Consider the following 19,199-nt stretch of genomic DNA (forward strand, 5'->3'; position numbering starts at 1 on the left):
CAAGCATTTCTTTCTTTTAGTATCCTTAAAATTGACTATCTTAATTAATTATTTTATTTTAAGGAAATTGAACATGTTTTATTCTCTTATAAATGTTTAGGAAAATTACCAAAGCTTCTATATAATTTAATTTTAACCCAAACCATATAATATTTGCATTGAGATCCCTTAATCGGGTCCATCACACGGTGCTATTAATTTAAAACTATATAGTATAATTAATTTGTATAACTTTCTTTAATTACATTGAAGTCCCTTGGTTTCTGGATTTAATATATAGTATTGATTGTGTACTTTTTAGTATGTTTTGTACCACATTGGAAAATATCGTAGGTGCGGTGAATATGCTACATATAAATAGTAGAATTGTCCCACATCGAAAGATTGGTATAAGGTGATGTGATCATATGATTATAAATAGGAGGCATATTTGGAACTTATGATCCACCCAAAAAAAAATGAGTCTTATAAATATTGTTTTAAAGAGGCTCTTAAGATTTTCAATCATTATCTACGATATGATATAAAAAATAAAGTGGAAATCGTTGGGAACTACCTGGGAAAGAGTTAAGAACATGAGCAAGAAAATCAAAAAATACAAAACTAAAGGTTTTACTAATGGTAGTCTCCTGACAGAGTACAAAACTAAAGAAATAATGTCGGTAAAAAAATTACGAAAATAATATTATTAGATTCATGGTAATAAATGCTATCATTAGAGTATGTATAGATTTCATATCATTTGCACATATTAAAGATGGTGTATTTCATAGTATGTTATATGTCCCACATTGAAAAATAATATAGGTGTGACAAATATACTACATATAAAAAATAGAATTTTCCCACATCGAAATATAACATAAGGTGGGTGATTCCATGATTATAAATAAGAGACATCCTTGGAACATAGGTATCAACCCAAAATCATTTGAGTATCTTAAGTTAGACCTGGCAAACATATCGGGTCGTGCCGGGTTCGTGTTGGTGTCACATGTAAACGGGTCACAATCTCTCCAACCCAAACCCGACCCAATTAAGTCTCGTGTCGTGTCCGTGTCGACCCACTTACATAAATGGTCCATAAGGCCTCAACCCTAACCCGTTAATTTCGTGTCGGGTTCGTGTCGTGTTTTCGTGTCACGTCCATATTTTGAAAGTTTAAGTATATTTATATGATGCAGGATCAAGAAAAATTAGGATTAATTTAGTAAACAGGTCATTCGTGTCGGGTTCGTGTTTAGAGAGGTCAACCCTAACCCAACCCAATTAAATATCGTGTCGTGTTCGTGTCGACCCACTTACATAAATGGGTCATTAAGTCTCAACCCAAACCCGTTAATTTCGTGTCGGGTTCGTGTCGTGTTTTCGTGTCGTGTCATTGTTTGCCACCTCTATCTTAAGTGCTATCTTGGAGTGCTCTTAAAAGTTTATATTATTATATTTTCTACCTATTGATTTTATATGTCCCACATTTAAAAAATAATGTAGGTGTGATAAATATACTACGTTTAAATAATATAATTAGAATTGTGTTAAAAAAACTTCTATTATTAGAGTATAGGTTCATATCATTTGCACATATTTTTATTATGATAAAAAAATAGAAAACAAATGTATGAATATTAATAGATAATATAGTATTTACTTATTATTAAATCGGGTTGGATGTCGAATTAGGTTAAAAAATATGATGTACTTTTAAATATGTTATTCGTCTCACATTGAAAAAGAATGTAGGTGTGATAAATATATACTACGTATAAATAGTTGAATTGTCCCACATCAGAAGATTATCATAAGCTGAGGTGATCCCATGATTATAAATAGGATTTATCCTTGGAACTTAGGTATCACCCCAAATATATTAATCTCTCAAAGTATACTTATTATATATATAAGAGACTTTAAACATAATCTTGAATTAAATGTTAAATTTTTAAAGTTGTAACATTTTTTTTAGGTGGGAGAAAGAGCGATAAAATGGTCAGTATTATAACGGAAATTTTTCATGATACCCTCGAATTTTGGTAGATTACACATAATACCCCTAATTTTAAGTTTCGACATATAATACTCTTGTGTTTACTTTTTTTTCATAACGCTATTACTCATATGAGTAACTAGATGAGTAATTGAGCATGCCATGCTATTTGTGTTTTGTTATTTAGGTATTAAATGTTAGTTTATTAAATAAAATATGGATTTAGGAATTAGATAATGAAGTGTTTGTGTAATAGATAACAAAAGAAAAAGGCGTCCCCAAGTCATAAGAGTAATGGGCTTATGACGGAAGTTGTCAAATGGTATTCTGAGAAAGAAAAAGGTGAACACAAGGGTACCATTTGTAGAAACTTAAAATTAGGGGTACCATGTGTAATCTATCAAAGTTCAAAGTTACCATGAGAAATTTCTAATATTATAATGAAATAGTTAATTAAATTTTCATTTAAAAGAGAGATATATTCGTACCAATAAAACAATAAAGGGGGAATTATTTTTTAATTGTTATTTTATTGCCACACCATCAAACTTAACGTCCATTTAATAACCTTTACATTAGGGGTACCATGGGCAAAAAAATGGAACCTCAAGGGTACCGTAGACAGATTCTTAAAAGTAGGGGTAACATGGAAAATCTGACAAAATTAAGGGGTACCACGGAAAATTTCCGTATCTCAATTATGAATTTTTTTTTTTTTGAAAAAAAACAACGTACAAATATTAATTGAGAGTACTTGATCATATTATTAAATTTAAATATAACTATTAGATATAATGAGTAGTAATTGTCCGTATTTGGTATTTGGGATCTGGTTGGATGTCAAACTAAGTGGAAAAAAGATAGTGTAATTCTGAGTATGTTATTTGTCCCACATTGAAAAATAATGCAGGTTTGATGAATATATATTACGTATAAATAGTAGAATTGTCCCACATCAGAAAAATAATCCAAGTTTGGTGAATATATTACGTATAAATAATAGAATTGTCCCACATCGAAAGACTAGTATAAGGTAGGGTGATTATATGATTATAAATAAAAGTTAACTCACGTATATATTAATCTTTTATTTTTTTTGAAAGAGATATTTTAATAATATGTAAACCAAGCATTAGACATAAAATGTAAACATTAAACCCTTATAACGTTTTTTTTTTTTTTGCATTATAAATAAGTTTATTAACCCGTTGCAACGCACGGACATTCAAACTAGTAAATGAGTATTTTCAAATATAGAGTACGTGAAGTATAATATAAACGGATCATTATACGCTCTTAGAGAGACTTGCATAGTAATTATTGATTTTGTTACTTAAAGACAATACATATACATATATCTTCCTGTAAAAATGGAGGTCGGCCTATTTGATGAGTATAGAGTAGACTTTAGATAATCTTGTAAAAAGATACAAGTAGCATTGAATATTTGCTTACTTATCAAAAGAAAATTGGATATTTGTTTTAATTTGATGATCCTAACATAAAGAAGATATAAGTAAACTCATATATAACAAGAATAAAAGTAAAATAAACAAATTATAAGTAGTCAGCATTAGCCAATAGCAAATGGCACATCTCTTTAAAATATCCTTAAAAGCATCTTTTGACCATGTATTATAAATTGTAATTAGGACATCTGTTGATGGCCAATTCAAAAGCTTGTACTCCGTATTAGTTTATTGGTTAAACTACGTATTCAACGATTTTCTTAATATTAATAATTAATAAAGAATTTGATTCTAGCTGAAGTCATGCATATAAATCATATGCTAATATATATATATATATATATCCTAATCTCCCTCCATAATCCTGTATAACTCCTCTTAATTTTGTATAACTCTTCACCATTCTAATCTCCCAACTCACTTCCTCATTCACTCATCCTCTCTCATTTCTCACATTACTCTTTCTCTCTCATTTTCCTCCCACCCTCTCTAAACAAAAAAAAAAAAAAAAAAAAAAAAACCAAACTGAAACCAATAACAACAACGACATCAACACCAGCCGGCCTCCATCAACCAACAACAACAACGACAACAACCAGAAACAACAACCATCAACAACAACCAACAACAACAGCGACAACCCCACCGGCAACCACCACCCCATCACTCCCTTCTTCCCGTCGCCTGCCACCACCACATCCCGAGACAACCATTCACACCACACGCCTTCACGACAACATCCCGACCACCCTCTGCCGGCAGCCACAACTCGCCCACCACCACCCGACACCGGATCTATTCCCTCCTTGTCGCCGCCTTTCTCCCTACCTGATGCCGCCTCACCGACACCGATCTCCCTTTCTCCTTTTTCCTTTCTCCCTCCCTGCTCTTCCTTTCTCCATTTTTTCGTTCTCCCTTTCTCCTTTTTCCTTTCTCCCTTCCTGCTCTTCCTTTCTCCTTTTTTTCGTTCTTTGTTTCGTCCATTTTTTTTTTTAAAAATGTTCGTTTGGTTTTATGTTGTTTTTCTGTGATTGTTGTTTTTTTGTGGGTGTTGTTTTTTTGTGATTGTTATTGTTATTATTGTTATTATTGTTATTTGGTTTTTATTATTGGTATTTGGAATTTGGTATTTGGTTATTTGGTTATTTGTTTATTTGTTATTTTTCAAGTTTTTTTAAGTTTCATATTTTGGGCTAAAGTTATACAATAATCAAAATAGAGTTATACTGTTAATGTCTAAAGTTATACATTGTATAAATTGAAGTTACACAAATTTTGGACTAAAGTTATACATCTTGTCTATTAAAGTTATACACTGCGTGCATTAAAGTTATACACTTCTCTATATAAATTTTTCAAATTTTAATATTTAAATGTTTAGATCTGACGTTTTTTATTTCAATTATTGTTATTGTATTGTATTTCATTGTTAATTTTTTTTTTGATGAATCATGATTTACTTCTAGGGTTTTTTTTTTGTTATTGTTATTTGTTTTTTTGTTTATATTTGGTTTTTTTTGTTAGATTTACAGGTTTTTTTTATAGATTAACGGTTTTTTGTTATTATGGGTTTTTTTGGTTTTTGTTATTATGGGTTTTTTTTGTTATTGTTATTTGGTTTTTTTTTTATTATTAGTTTTCATATCTAGTTTTCTTCTTCTCAATTTTCATCACTTTTTTTATTTTGGATTTTCAAAACTATATGTAAATACAACTAAAGTTATACTATTTACGACTAAAGTTATACCCTTAAAACATTAAAGTTATACTATTTACGACTAAAGTTATATCCTTAAAACATTAAAGTTATACTATTTACGACTAAAGTTATACCCTTAAAACATTAAAGTTATACTATTTACTACTAAACTTATATTCTTCAAAAATTAAAGTTATACAATATACTATTTTGTTGTGTGTTGTTATTTACTTATTATGTTGTTATTTAATATTTTATATTTTTTTTATTTCAATTATGTCTTATATTACATTTTGATATTTAGATAATGGCTTTTTTTTTTCAGATCTAGTATTGTTGGTTTAAAGTTAGTATTGATGGTTTTTAGGATTTCGGTTATATATTGGACTAAGGTTATACGATTTTGGACTAAAGTTATGCGATTTTCTAGTAAAGTTACACAATTTTGGACTAAAGTTATACAAATATAGACTAAAGTTATACATATGAAGGACTAAAGTTATACCAAAATGGACTAAATTTATACAAATATGGACTAAAGTTATACAAATAAGGACTAGTGTTATACAAAAATGGACTAAAGTTATACAAAAATTACCTAAAGTTATACAAATATGGACTAAAGTTATATAAATAAGGACTAAAGTTATACAAAAATGAGATTGAAGTTATACAAAAATAGACTAAAGTTATACAAAAATGGACTAAAGTTATACAAAAATAGACTAAAGTTATACAAAAATGGACTAAAGTTATACAAATATGGACTAAAGTTATACAAAAATTGGACTAAAGTTATACAAAAATTACACACATTTTACTGGAGTTATACATTCATTGAGTAGAAGTTACTCATATCGTTACTAGAGTTACACATTTACTGAGTATAAGTTATACATTTACTGAGTGGAGTTATACGTTTAGTCCATTTTTGTATAACTTTAGTCCATTTTTGTATAACTTTAGTTCATATTTGTATAACTTTAGTCCATATTTGTATAACTTTAGTCCATATTTGTATAACTTTAGTTCATTTTTGTATAACTTTAGTCTATTCTTTGTATAACTTTAGTCCACCAAACTACCACCACAAAATGAGATAATAAAGTTATTTTTTCAAAAGATTAAAATTAACTTATTATATGAGATTTATTTTACCCAAAATCTTAAGAAAAAAAATGTAAAAAAAGCGAGAATGAGAAAATAGATAAAAAGACAAGAATAAACAAAATAAAAGAAAACAAAAATAACAAATGAAAAAAACACAACAAATTAAAATTAACTTATTATATGAGATTTATTTTACCCAAAATCTTAAGAAAAAAATGTAAAAAAAAGCGAGAATTGAGAAAATAGATAAAAAGACAAGAATAAACAAAATAAAAGACAACAAAAATAACAAATGAAAAAAACACAACAAAAATAACGAATGAAAAAAGCAACTCAAAACATAAAAAATAACATCAAAACGAAAAAAAAAAAAAAAAAAGGTACGGCGGCGGTGGTTGTGAGACTGTGGGTCGTGGCGGTGGGTGGTGTAGAGGAAGAGAACTTTTTTATTTGTTTGGATTTTTGATTTTTTGGGTTTTTGATTTTTTTTGGGTGTTTTGGGTTTTTATTTATTTATTTGGATTTTTGGGTTTTTTTATTTATTTGGATTTTTGGGTTTTTTTTATTTATTTGGGTTTTTTTTGGAGAGTTTGAGAGAAGAGAGAAATGAAATGTGTAAGATGAGAGAGAAAGGGATGAGTGTAAAACAAATATATAGTAAATTAGTGATTAATTAGAGTGGATTAGTGAAGGAGGAGAGAGATGGTGAGATTAGCTATTAAACACACTTTTTTGGGGTTGATCTTGGTCATTCATTTTCACCATCCAATGGCCCTTAATAGAACTTAAGGACTCAATACTTATATATGGCCTTAGTTGATCTCATATATATATATATATATATATATATATATATATATATATATCACCAATTTTCAACGAGTAACTCACCACTATAATACCTAAATAGTTTTTTTTGTTTTTTTACACTATAATACCTAAATAGTTACGATTACTCCATAATAAATAGTTCATTTGTTTTTAAAACGGAAAATTTTTCATTGATATATTCATTTGCGAAAACCCTAAAATGTCAAATCAAGAAATTTATCTAATTTACTTGAATAGATTAATTTAAGTTGTTCAAATAAATAAATGAATTTAAGTTGTTCAAATAAATAAATGAATTTAAGTTTCATGTTCTAATAACGCTTTGAAAAGTATTCAAGCCTGGACTATATCTTTTGAGTTAGAGTATGTCAATTAAAAAGGTTAACCAACATCGTGCGCGAGATTATGGATTATCATGCATACCGTAAATTTACCTAGTGTTTACCAAAAATAGCGTAAATTTTAACAAGTAATAAAAAAAGAATTTAGTTGAATAAACTTACGAATGAATTATTTCTACTTATATTGTGGAGCAACATTACCTTGACACAATTTTTTCTTGACAATTTTCATGCATTATAGGTCATGGTTGAATTTTGTGTAGAAACTCAATAGTCCCACGTGTATTGTCTATAAGATGAGGAAGTGTTTTTTTTTATGATAAACAAGAGCAATGTACATGAATTTATATACTTTAGGTATTACCTAAACCTAAGGCTAAAAATATACAAGTATAAGGAAAGAATAAGCTAAAAGAAATATATACAAAGATCTTATAACTAAACTAAAGATACACATATCAAAACCGTATAACAATACTTATAGTTTGCTTGATGGAGAGGAGCGAAAAACGAGTAGCAAACTGGTGAATGAATGAATTGAGGACGCTATTGGAGGGACCTGTGACGATGATATCGTCCACGTAGACAAGCACATAGATGATTTTGTTGTTGATGTTGTAAATGAATAAGGAAGGGCCGGCCAGAGATGCAGTAAAACCGAATTGGAGGAGAGAATTTTTGAGCTCCGTATACCAAGCCCGAGGGGCTTGTTTAAGACCATAGATAACTTTCTTGTGGCAGCAAACATGAGTAGGATGCGAATCATCAATGAAACCGGGAGGCTGAGACATAAACACAGTGCCATGAAGGGTACCTTGAAGAAAAGCATTGCTAACGTCAAGCTGGCGAAGAGACCAACCATGAGCAAGGGCGAGAGAGAGGATGAGACGAATGGTGATAGGCTTGACAACGGGACTGAAAGTATCAGCGTAGTCAATCCCATGTCGTTGATGAAAGCCGCGACCAAGCGAGCCTTGTATTTTTGAATTGAGTTATCAGGATTATACTTGACACGAAAAACCCATTTGCAACCTATGATGTTTTGAGCTTCGTGTGCAGGAACAAGAGACCATGTATTGTTATGAATTAAAGCATTGTATTCTTCAAGCATTGCATCACGCCATTGGGGTGAGGAGAGAGCTTGTTTGGCGGTTGTGGGGAGCGAATGTGGTGAAGGGACAATAGCTAATTTGGCATACTTGGGGTTAGGCTTCCTAATGATGTTGGCTAAGCGATTGATGACACGGGAAGGTGGAGGTGGTGGTGGGGGAGGGGGAGGTGACTGGTCAGGAGGAGAGGCAGAAGGAGAGGTGTCAGGGGTCTTGGACAAAGGAGAAGATGGCTGGGAGGAGTCGTGGGATTGATTAGGAGTGGCAGAGTGTGGTGTCGGGTTGGCAGGTGAGGAGATGAATGCAGGGGGGGGGATTATGGGACTGGTGGCAGGGAGAATCTGCACAGGTGAATCACACCAGTCCACGACAGAGGGAGCAGGTTCAGCGGGTGGAAAGGAGGTAAGACGAGGATATGGGAAGTCAGTTTCGACAAAGGTGACATGTCGAGATGTATAAATTCGGTTAGATGTAGGGTCGAGACAGAGATACGCGCTTTGTGTCGTAGAGTATCCAAGAAAGACACAAGCTAATGACTTGGGATCGAGTTTGTTGGTGGTGTAAGGTTTGAGCCACGGGTAACAGAGACAACCAAAGGCGCGGAGTTTATTGTAATTAGGAGACTTAGAGAAGAGACGAGAGTAAGGGGAGTCATGGTTGAGAGTGGGCGTTGGCAAACGATTTATTAGATAAACCGCTGTGGCAAAAGCATACGGCCAAAAGGAGGTGGGAAGATGAGCATGTGTAAGCAGTGAGAGACCTGTTTCCACAATATGACGATGCCGTCGTTCGGCATATCCATTGTGCTCGGGAGTATGTGGTGGCGATGTGAGATGAGAGACACCATCTTGGAGAAGGGAGGGCGTAATTTTGATGTATTCTCCTCCGTTGTCGGAGAACATCTGAATTATAGGCCGTTTAAAATATTTTTCGACTAATAGCTTGAATTGTTTGAAGATGTTAAATGTGTCGGACTTACGTTTGAGCGGATATAGCCAAGTGTATTTCGTAAAATGATCAACAAAGAGTACATAATATTTGAAATTATCATGGGATAAAACCGGAGAACTCCAAACATCAGAAAAAATTAATTCGAGAGGGGCGGTAGACGTAAGAGATGAAGTAGAAAATGGTAGTTTATGGCATTTTTTAATTTTGCAAGAATGACAATGATCAAAACTAGAAATAGAAATAGGTAAACTAAATTGTCTTTTTAGAAAAGAAAAAACATTGGATGAAGGATGGCCAAGACGATGGTGCCATAAGAGTGGAGCGGAAGCAGTTGATGTAGCTGTGAAGGCGTGTGAGGCAGACGGGTTCCAGGAGTAGATACCACGATCAATTGGGCCGTGGAGAAGGATTCGTCCCGTCATTGAATCCTTAAAAAAGAAATGAGACGATGTGAATTCGATGAAGGCGTTATTATCATGACAGAATTGAGATACAGACAAGATATTGCGAGAAATAAGCGGAACATGAAGTACATTACGAAAGTAAAGAGAGGAAGAATGAGAGTGAATGTCAAAAGAACCTATGTTAGATATGGGCAGCGAGGAACCATCACCAATGACAACGTCATCGGGACCGTCATATGGAGCATGTAGAGCAAGATTGGATAAGTCGTTTGTGATGTGGTGAGAGGCACCACCATCAACTAGCCACGAGTTGGGAGAGGAAGGGGTTGCAGTGGCCGTGTTTCCTTGAGGACGACCACTAAGAGGACGGTTGGGACGAGTGTAAGGAATCACGGTGAGAAAGGGGTGTGCTTTCTTGAAATTGCGACAATTGGTGAACGTGTGACCTTTGTAGCCACAGTATTGACAGACCGAGACATCAGGGGACAGATTGGGAAGGAGGGGAGTGGTGTTGGGGCGATTTTGATAACGGGGTTGATTAGAGCGATATTGAGCAGCAAAGGCAGTGGTGGGAAGTGGTGAGGCAGACGTGGTTTGAGGATTTTGGAGGTCATGATTGATAAGCTTCTCATGTAGGGCATCGAAGGTTATAGAGGTGTCCCGGGCTTCAACCGTTTCCTTGATGGCTCGATAGTGTGTCGAGTCAAGGCCACGAAGTACCTTCGAGATGATGTCTTCGGGGTCCATAGATTTACCAAATTGGGCAAGTTCTAGGGTACAAGTTTTGATTTGATGCATGTATTCGGTGACAGTTTGGTCGGGTTTCTTGATGATGGATTCAAGACGATTTTTGATTTGGAGTATGTGACCCCGAGAGGGGTTGGCAAAGGTGGAGGCAAGGGTAGACCAAGCCTCGTGAGAGGACGTGGAACGGGTGACTAAAGGGGCAATATTGGCGTCGAGGGTTCCAACAAGGGAAGCAAGGAGAAGACGGTCTTGCCGAGCCCATGTGGAGTATGCGGGGTTGGCAGTGGATTTGTTGTCAACGATGACAGTTTTGGGAGGGCTAGGATGCGTGCCATCGAGATAGTAGAAGAGATCGAGCCCCTCGAGGAAGGACTGAATTTGGAAGGACCATTGGGTGTAGTTTGTGGTGGTTAGGGTTTTGCATTGTGAGAGGTTGATAAAGATGATAGGGGTGGTGTTATCGGTGGTATTGGGAACAATTAGGGCGTTGCTTGCCATGCTTGAAGGATACGATGTCGAGGATCGAAGGCGATTGATACCATATAAGATGAGGAAGTGTTTTTTGTATATGATAAACAAGAGCAATGTACATGAGTTTATATACTTTAGGTATTACCTAAACCTAAGGCTAAAAATATACAAGTATAAGGAAAGAATAAGCTAAAGGAAATATATACAAAGATCTTATAACTAAACTAAAGATACACATATCAAAACCGTATAACAATAATTATAGCTTGCTTGATGGAGAGGTAGAATTATTTGTTTCCTTAACATTGTCCACATTGATAAAAGAGGAGCGAGAGTCTACCACTTTACAAGCTAAGGGTCTATTTCCTCTATTACTAATTCGTTTTTAAAGTGGAATTTCCTTTGATTTACAAAGCGGATTCTCTATCTCTTTCATTTAGTTAGACTAGTTCTGTTGCATAATTTAACAAATTTTTAATTAAATATGTTTTGTAGGCCCAACATCTTATCAATTCTGACATACCGATAAGGGCATGATTTAACAAATTTTTAATTATAAGTATGCTCGAATTCGTGAAACGATTTGAATACCAGAATTTGCTTGAGTGTTACAAACTCATGACATCGCATTTCTAAAAGCTCTCATGTGCCAGCTCAGTAGGCAAAGTCTACAAATTTGGAAATTTGGTATTATAACTTGGTGAGTAGTTCCTTTCCTTTCGCCTAGAATTATTATTTTTGGTAGGCCTACGGCCTACCAATGCCACATTACTAGATTTTCAACAAATTTTTGGTTTTATATGCTCATGTTTTAACCAAAACAATGTGATTCTGTTACACGTCTTTACCTGATTATTATTAACAGACCAATTACGAATATACAAAGATTTATATAGTTTTATAAGACAATCGGATCATATACTTTGAATAACTTTGTAATAAGTTATGGTTAATATAGGCGCAAGGGGGTTGGGTCAGCCCCCTCCCGACATAACTCTGGTCCTCCACTGGTAACACTTGATCGATGACGTCCTATCATTTTTCATTCAGAAAAATATGTTATTTTTTTACTGATCCCATTCTCTATCTACATGATACTCAGAGAGGTATATCTTAAGTGACTAATTGTTCAAAACTTGTGTAGTACTCGTGAGAGTTTAGGTGCAATATAAATATAAATATAAAACAGTTGTATCAACGCATTCTTTCCCACAGAATCTATTTAGGAAGGAAGCACCAAAGGTCAGATACCCTTGTACTTGTCTTATTATTAGAGCTGGCCATCAGCACGGGCTGACCCGGCCCAACCCGGACTTGACCCGCCTTGACCCGTTATTTTATGCAACTTGGCCTGACTCGACCTTAGCCCGCCGTTAACCCTAGCCTAGCTCGGGTCCTGAAATTCCAGCCCGGCCTTGGCCCGCCATTTTAGCAAAAATAAAAAATAAAAAAATAAAATGGCAAGCACGGCAGCCCGACCCGCCATTGGCCCACCTCGGGTCGTGGCCCGGCTCAAGCATATGACAGCCTGGCCTGGCCCGGCCAAGCTCGCCCCTTCCCCCTGGCATGGCCCGGGTCTGACTTGGAGAGCCCGGCCCGAGCACATGTCTACTTATTATCTTATAAATATGATCCTCTAGGAGCCATATTACCAATTCATCAATAACTAAGAACCAAAATATACCAACTTTTTTGTGACACACTTCAAATCTTTCTAAAAATTAACTTGATAGACGATATGGAAAATTCTTTGAGTTCTACAAATTTCATGATAAAATCTTGTTCTTCTAGAAATAATATTTCATGTCGTTCTGAGGAGAGTGGCTGGACTTTGTACCTAAATGACTTCATGGCCGGCGGTTTCGAGGTTGAAGATGAAATGTCCTCTGTAGTTTCTGATAGTTTGATCGTGAAAAGAACTAATAAGGGATCACATGTTGATCATGACTTGGAAGATACTGCTTCTTCTCCTAGTCATAGTCCTATGGTATTTGCATATCAAGTAGATATTCATATGTATCTTACTATCTTAATTAGATAATTAAAATCACAAATTTTGATACGAAACGGTTTCATACTAATTTTATCGTGAGACTAACCTATAGTATGGGCGATTAGCTATTTAATTTGTTGAATTTATTTTGATACAAAACGGCCTCATAATAATCTTATCGTGAAACTGACCTATAGTATGAAAATGCTTTTATACTCCGTACTATATACGATGTATTTATAAATATATTTGTAATTTTTTTCCATGGTGAACTAATCTTGCGCATTGGTTTGATTTTTGAGCAGGTTGATGATGAGAACCACTTACACAAGAACTTAAACGGATTGCATAATAGAGAAACTTCCCAGGTAAATTGATAATCGGCAATTGAATCGAAATTCATACGTATTTGTGTTGATTGTGATGTCAACTACTTCACCTTGTCTATTAAGCAGTATTTAATTTCGATTTTAGCTTCATTTTTCTTTGTTTTAGCAAGGTTTTATATATGTTTTCCCTTAAAATGTTTTTTTAATTTTCAAACTATATACTCCTACAATATATATGGACATAATACAACATGGTTAGCTCTTTTCTAACATGTAATTTTGACTACATTTTCCATAACATTTTAGTATTTTAGCAATAAAATGACCTAAAATACTTGTTTCATGCAATTTATTGCGCACAAATTCTCCTATAAGACTGTCTCCTAATAGATGATGAACTTTCATCTATCGTAATGTGCATTTTGCTATTATGAACATTTGATCTTAAAATTTATATATGCAGCATGAATTATATTAACTGTATATCTTGCTGTCTTGTAGGAAAAAGGGAATAATTCACAAAAACAAGCTGAACAAGGCATTGACATGAATTGCATTGAAACACAACTGAGGAGCAAAGGACTTTGCGTAGTTCCAATGTCTATGTTATTAGGCTACTTAAATTATTAATTAAAAATGATTATCACCCTAATTAGCTATAGTTTGTATTCTGAAACTGATAAAATGTGAAACAGAGAATTATGTGGGAAGGCTTTAAGCCTTTACTTTCATTGATAATGATAACTGCGTACAAGCCAAAGAATATATACAAGATACAACTACTACCCTAGTCAAACGTGATCCTACATACAAGGAAACAAACAATATACAAGATAAGAATATAATATGTACTAGGATATTATGAAATATATTATATGGTAATCAAATCATATAATATATTTCCATACTCCCCCTTAAGTTGGAGCATCGGGTAACCGAATGCCCAACTTACGCTGCAAATAATCGAACGCTTCACCGCCAAGAGCTTTAGTGAAAATGTCTGCTATTTGCTCCTTACTTCGAACATGGCTTGTTGCGATATCCTTGTTGACCAAATGTTGTCGGATAAAATGACAATCTATCTCAATATGCTTAGTACGATCATGGAACACGGGAATCTTAGCAATATGCATTGCTGCTTCATTATCACAAAAAACTCGCATTGGTTGTGAATGCCTTATGCCGAGTGAAGTCAAGAAACTCCTGATCCAAAGTAGCTCGCTCGTGACCGCGACCATTGCCCGATATTCTGCCTCGGCAGAAGACATGGATACAGTGTGCTGTTTTTTTGCTTTCCAGGAGATAGGAGTGTGCCCTAAGGAAACAAAATACCCGGTTAAAGATCTCCTCGTCATAGGACATCGTCTCCAATCTGAATCCGAGTAGCCATAGAGCTGGAAAGTCGTGTCTCTGCTCATCACAATACCCTTTCCTGGATTCCCTTTAATATATCGAATCACACGTAGAGCGGCATCCCAATGTTCCTTTCTTGGCTTATGAACAGATTGAGATAAAATGTGTACTACATAGACCAAGTCGGGTCGAGTGATGGTTAAATACACTAAACGACCTACCAACCTTCGATACATCAATGGGTCCTTTAAAAAATACCCCTCGGCCAGCGCCAATTGGTGATTTTGCGGGATAGGAATATGGACGGGTTTGGCTCCCTCCATTTTTGCTTCTCGGATTATCTCCATGGCATACTTACGTTGGCTTAAAAACAAACCCTTTGTTCCATGTGCAACCTCAATTCCCAAGAAGTACTTAAGGCGGCCAAGGTCTTTAATTCTGAAACGGGTGTCAAGAAATTGTTTCAAATCATCACAAACTTTAGTATTATCACTAACTACTACCATATCATCAACATAAACTAAAATGCCAAGAAAGACACCTCCCTTGTTTTTCGTGAATAAGGAGTAATCGGCTAGTGATTGTGTGAACCCATATCCTTTTAAAGCATCTGTTAATTTAGCAAACCAATTTCTTGACGCTTGTTTCAAACCGTACAAAGATTTTTGTAATCGACATACCTTATTTTGCTCAGTTGCCGTGAATCCCGGTGGTAATTTCATGTAAACTTCTTCGCTCAAATCTCCGTGAAGAAACGCATTGTTTACATCTAATTGTGCGATATTCCAATTTTTTGCTACTGCAACAGCTAATAGACACCGAACACTGGTCATTTTGGCCACCGGTGCAAATGTTTCGTGGTAATCTACCCCTTCAACTTGGCTAAAACCTTGGGCTACTAATCGCGCCTTATATCGCTCTATGGTCCCATCCGCCTTATGCTTGATTTTATAGACCCATTTGCAACCTATTGACTTCTTCCCAATGGGTAAATCGACAATCTTCCAAGTCCCATTTCTTTCGAGAGCTTCAATTTCATTAGCCAATGCAACCTTCCATTCTTCTCTCTTAACAGCCTCGGAATAGGTCCGTGGTTCTTTGATAGCATCAATGGCGGTTAGGAAATTCCTATGACACACTGAAAAACAATTACTTGTGACATAATTAATCATTGGATAACGAGTACCTTTCATGGATGACGAAGATTTGGAGGTGTGAGCAATGCTTGTAGATATGACACGAGTGGATTTACACACATAATCCTTTTTCCATGCGGGTTCGAACTTTTGTCTTTCACCCCTACCAAGCTTCGCCTCTTCCTCATTATGGTCCGTCTCTTCCTCAATAGTGGGAACCCGTCCTCATTACTGTTCGTTTCCTCTTCCACAACAGGAACGGAGCTCACCTCGTCCTCCATAGTGGCATTTCCCCCTTCAACCTGTTCGATATATGTGGGTTCTGTTTGTGGGTTTGTGTCACTATTTTCACGAAAGATCGTGCTATTTGGTTGGCTAGTAATTGGATCCGTAAAAGTTGTTGGCTCATGATTGTTAAAGTCAAATTGTTCTCCAGCTTGCGTGGAAGCATCCAAATCAACATATGGGAAAATGTTCTCATAAAAAATTACATCACGTGATTCAAATTGTTTCCGGGTTTTTAAGTCGTATAACTGCCAACCCTTTTGATGTTTCGGATAGCCCATAAAAATGAACCGAGTCCCTCTTTCTTTGAATTTATCTTTTTGCTTCGATTTGTTATGGGCATATGCAAGACACCCGAAAACACGTAAATTAGTAAGATCAAGTGGGTGACCAAATAAAAGTTCATAGGGTGTTCGGCCTTGTAATATTCTTGTAGGAGTCCGATTAATTAGGTAAGCTGCCGTTAGGACACATTCCCCCCAAAAATGGATAGGTAGGTTTGCTTGGAAACGAAGGGCCCTTGCTTTCTCCAAAATATGCCTATGTTTTCGTTCTACCCGCCCATTTTGCTGTGGGGTATCTACCATGCTGGTTTGGAAAATCATGCCATTTTCATTATAGAAATGTTTCAATGGTCCCGAAAGAAATTCGGTGCCATTATTGCTTTGAACAATTTTAACCTGTTTTCCAAATTGGTTGTGTACCATTTTACAAAAATATTTCATTAAATCCCCTACTTCTCCTCTATCTTTCATGAGGTGAACCCAAACACTCCTACTGTGATCATCCACTATGGTCAGAAAATAATATGCCCCGGATAAAGTGTTGGCCTTGTACGGTCCCCAAATATCACAATGAATCAAATTGAACAAAATAGCATGTCGTTTGTTATTTGGTTTAAAACTAGAACGGGTTTGTTTGGCGCGACAACAAGGATCACAAACATATTCGGAATTATTAGGTAAAGTTTTCCGAATCAAAGTACTTATAAAAGGTAAAACATTATTAGAAGGATGGCCTAGTCTTCGATGCCATACCCGTCCTTCATCAACAGTTGTCTTTGCCGCCACTTCTTCCACCCGTGTCATATAATAAACTCCGTCTCGTTTCTCACCCTGTCCAATCTCCGTCTTCGTAGACTGGTCCTGTATTATACAACAATTAGATTTAAAAGTCACAATGCAATTGTTTTCTCTAACAAGCTGTTGTATCGAAATAAGATGGCAAGTCAACGAGGGAACATATAAAACATCTTCTAATTCAAAGGTTTTATTTAAAACAACTCTCCCATGTTCATACGCCATTATGGTCGATCCATTCGGTAAACCGACAGTGGACTGTTCTCCCTGCCATAAATTTTCAAGCAAATCCCGGCGTCCCGTCATGTGGTGTGAAGCACCACTATCAAGCATCCAATCACACGAATTAGAATGAGTCGTACCTGCCAATTTTTCGTTACCTTCGGACGACTTAGCACTGAGTAGAGATCGAAGTTGTTCTATTTCCTCCATTGTGAAATCCTTTTTTGAGGATTCAACCATATCAGTCGTCGCGGCTGCATTAGCCACCTGAGTTGTGTTCCCAGAACTTCTGTTACCGCGGCCGCCTCCACGACCACCACGTCTTCCTCTACCGCGTCCTCTGCCATTTATGCCAAGCTTTTCCCAACAATTTTCTTCCGTATGATACCACTTCTTGCAATGGGTGCATCTAGGTGGTTCATACTCCTTCTGTTCAGTGTTGACGAATCCTCCACGACCATGCCCTCCACCAGTCCGAGCAGCCATGGCGGTTTCGGTGTGTTCTTCACGAATCCGGGTCACCGTTTTGTGACGTTCTTCTCTTAAAACCAGAGCATAAGCACGGCTCAAAGAGGTAAGATTATCATCCATTATAAATTCGAGCGGAGTTGATCGTACAACGCGGTATTAAGACCCATTGTGAACTGATGCACTTTCTCTTCCTCCTTTTCCTTGACAAAAGCTGCTTTTGCACCACATGTACAATCAGGTACGCGGCTATACTTGGCTAATTCATCCCAAATGGACTTGAGATGGGTATAATACTCCACAACTGATCGAGTCCCCTGTTTACAGTCGGTCAATTCTGCTTTGAGTTGGTGAACACGAGGCGCGTTTCCAGCCGAGTAACGCTCCTGCAATTCTTTCCAGATTTCGTCAACTGTGGCGCCGTTGAAGGTGATGCTGGAGTGCAATTTTTCGTGAATAACGCTACGCAACCAAGCTTTCACCATAGCATTACACTGACGCCAAGCAACAGCTTCATATGAATTTTCATTTGCGGGTTTCGTGACGGTGCCATCGACAAAGCCTAAGTTGTTCTTTGCGTCAAGTCCGTTACGAACCGCATCGGCCCATAGATCGTAATTTTCACCATCAAAAATTGTCTGAGTCAATTTGAGACTCGGACTATCGGAAGGGTGAAGGAACAATGGTGATGATGGTGGTATAGTCATCTTGTCATAACCATCATCAGATTCGCCCCCTCCTTTCCCTGCATCTCCGATTTTCGTCATGGAAGATGATTTGTAAAAAAATATTGAATAGTGTGTGTTTGGATGCAAGGATCAAACCTGCTCCGATGATACCATGATAAAATGTGAAACAGAGAATTATGTGGGAAGGCTTTAAGCCTTTACTTTCATTGATAATGATAACTGCGTACAAGCCAAAGAATATATACAAGATACAACTACTACCCTAGTCAAACGTGATCCTACATACAAGGAAACAAACAATATACAAGATAAGAATATAATATGTACTAGGATATTATGAAATATATTATATGGTAATCAAATCATATAATATATTTCCATAGAAACCTTCTTCATGATCTTGATTATTAGATTATTATTTATCCATTAAACCTATCTAGTTAATAGGTTGTACGGAGTATATTGTATGCCTATTCTAGCTATATATACGAGTAGTTTTTATGTATAGTTTTTTAAATCATGCTTATAT

The 19,199-nt window shown here is 35.7% G+C and overlaps 2 protein-coding genes across 2 annotated transcripts; one reads left to right on the forward strand and one right to left on the reverse strand.

Annotated features, from left to right (window-relative positions):
* The first annotated feature begins 12,769 nt into the window (after nucleotides 1-12,769).
* LOC141621905 (vascular-related unknown protein 4-like) lies at nucleotides 12,770-14,176 on the forward strand. Its single transcript, XM_074438039.1, has 3 exons — nucleotides 12,770-13,103; nucleotides 13,415-13,477; nucleotides 13,940-14,176. The coding sequence occupies exons 1-3, from the start codon at nucleotides 12,855-12,857 to the stop codon at nucleotides 14,066-14,068; spliced, it is 441 nt and encodes a 146-aa protein (XP_074294140.1). The 5' UTR covers nucleotides 12,770-12,854; the 3' UTR covers nucleotides 14,069-14,176.
* Nucleotides 14,177-17,067: 2,891 nt separating this feature from the next.
* Nucleotides 17,068-18,978, reverse strand: LOC141621906 (uncharacterized). Its single transcript, XM_074438040.1, has 2 exons — nucleotides 17,654-18,978; nucleotides 17,068-17,357 (listed from the first exon to the last, which is right to left on the reverse strand). Exons 1-2 carry the CDS (start codon nucleotides 18,102-18,104, stop codon nucleotides 17,323-17,325), a joined length of 486 nt encoding a protein of 161 aa, XP_074294141.1. The 5' UTR covers nucleotides 18,105-18,978; the 3' UTR covers nucleotides 17,068-17,322.
* Nucleotides 18,979-19,199: the final 221 nt, after the last annotated feature.

Source organism: Silene latifolia, chromosome X (assembly GCF_048544455.1).
Source record: "Silene latifolia isolate original U9 population chromosome X, ASM4854445v1, whole genome shotgun sequence".
NCBI lineage: Eukaryota > Viridiplantae > Streptophyta > Magnoliopsida > Caryophyllales > Caryophyllaceae > Silene > Silene latifolia.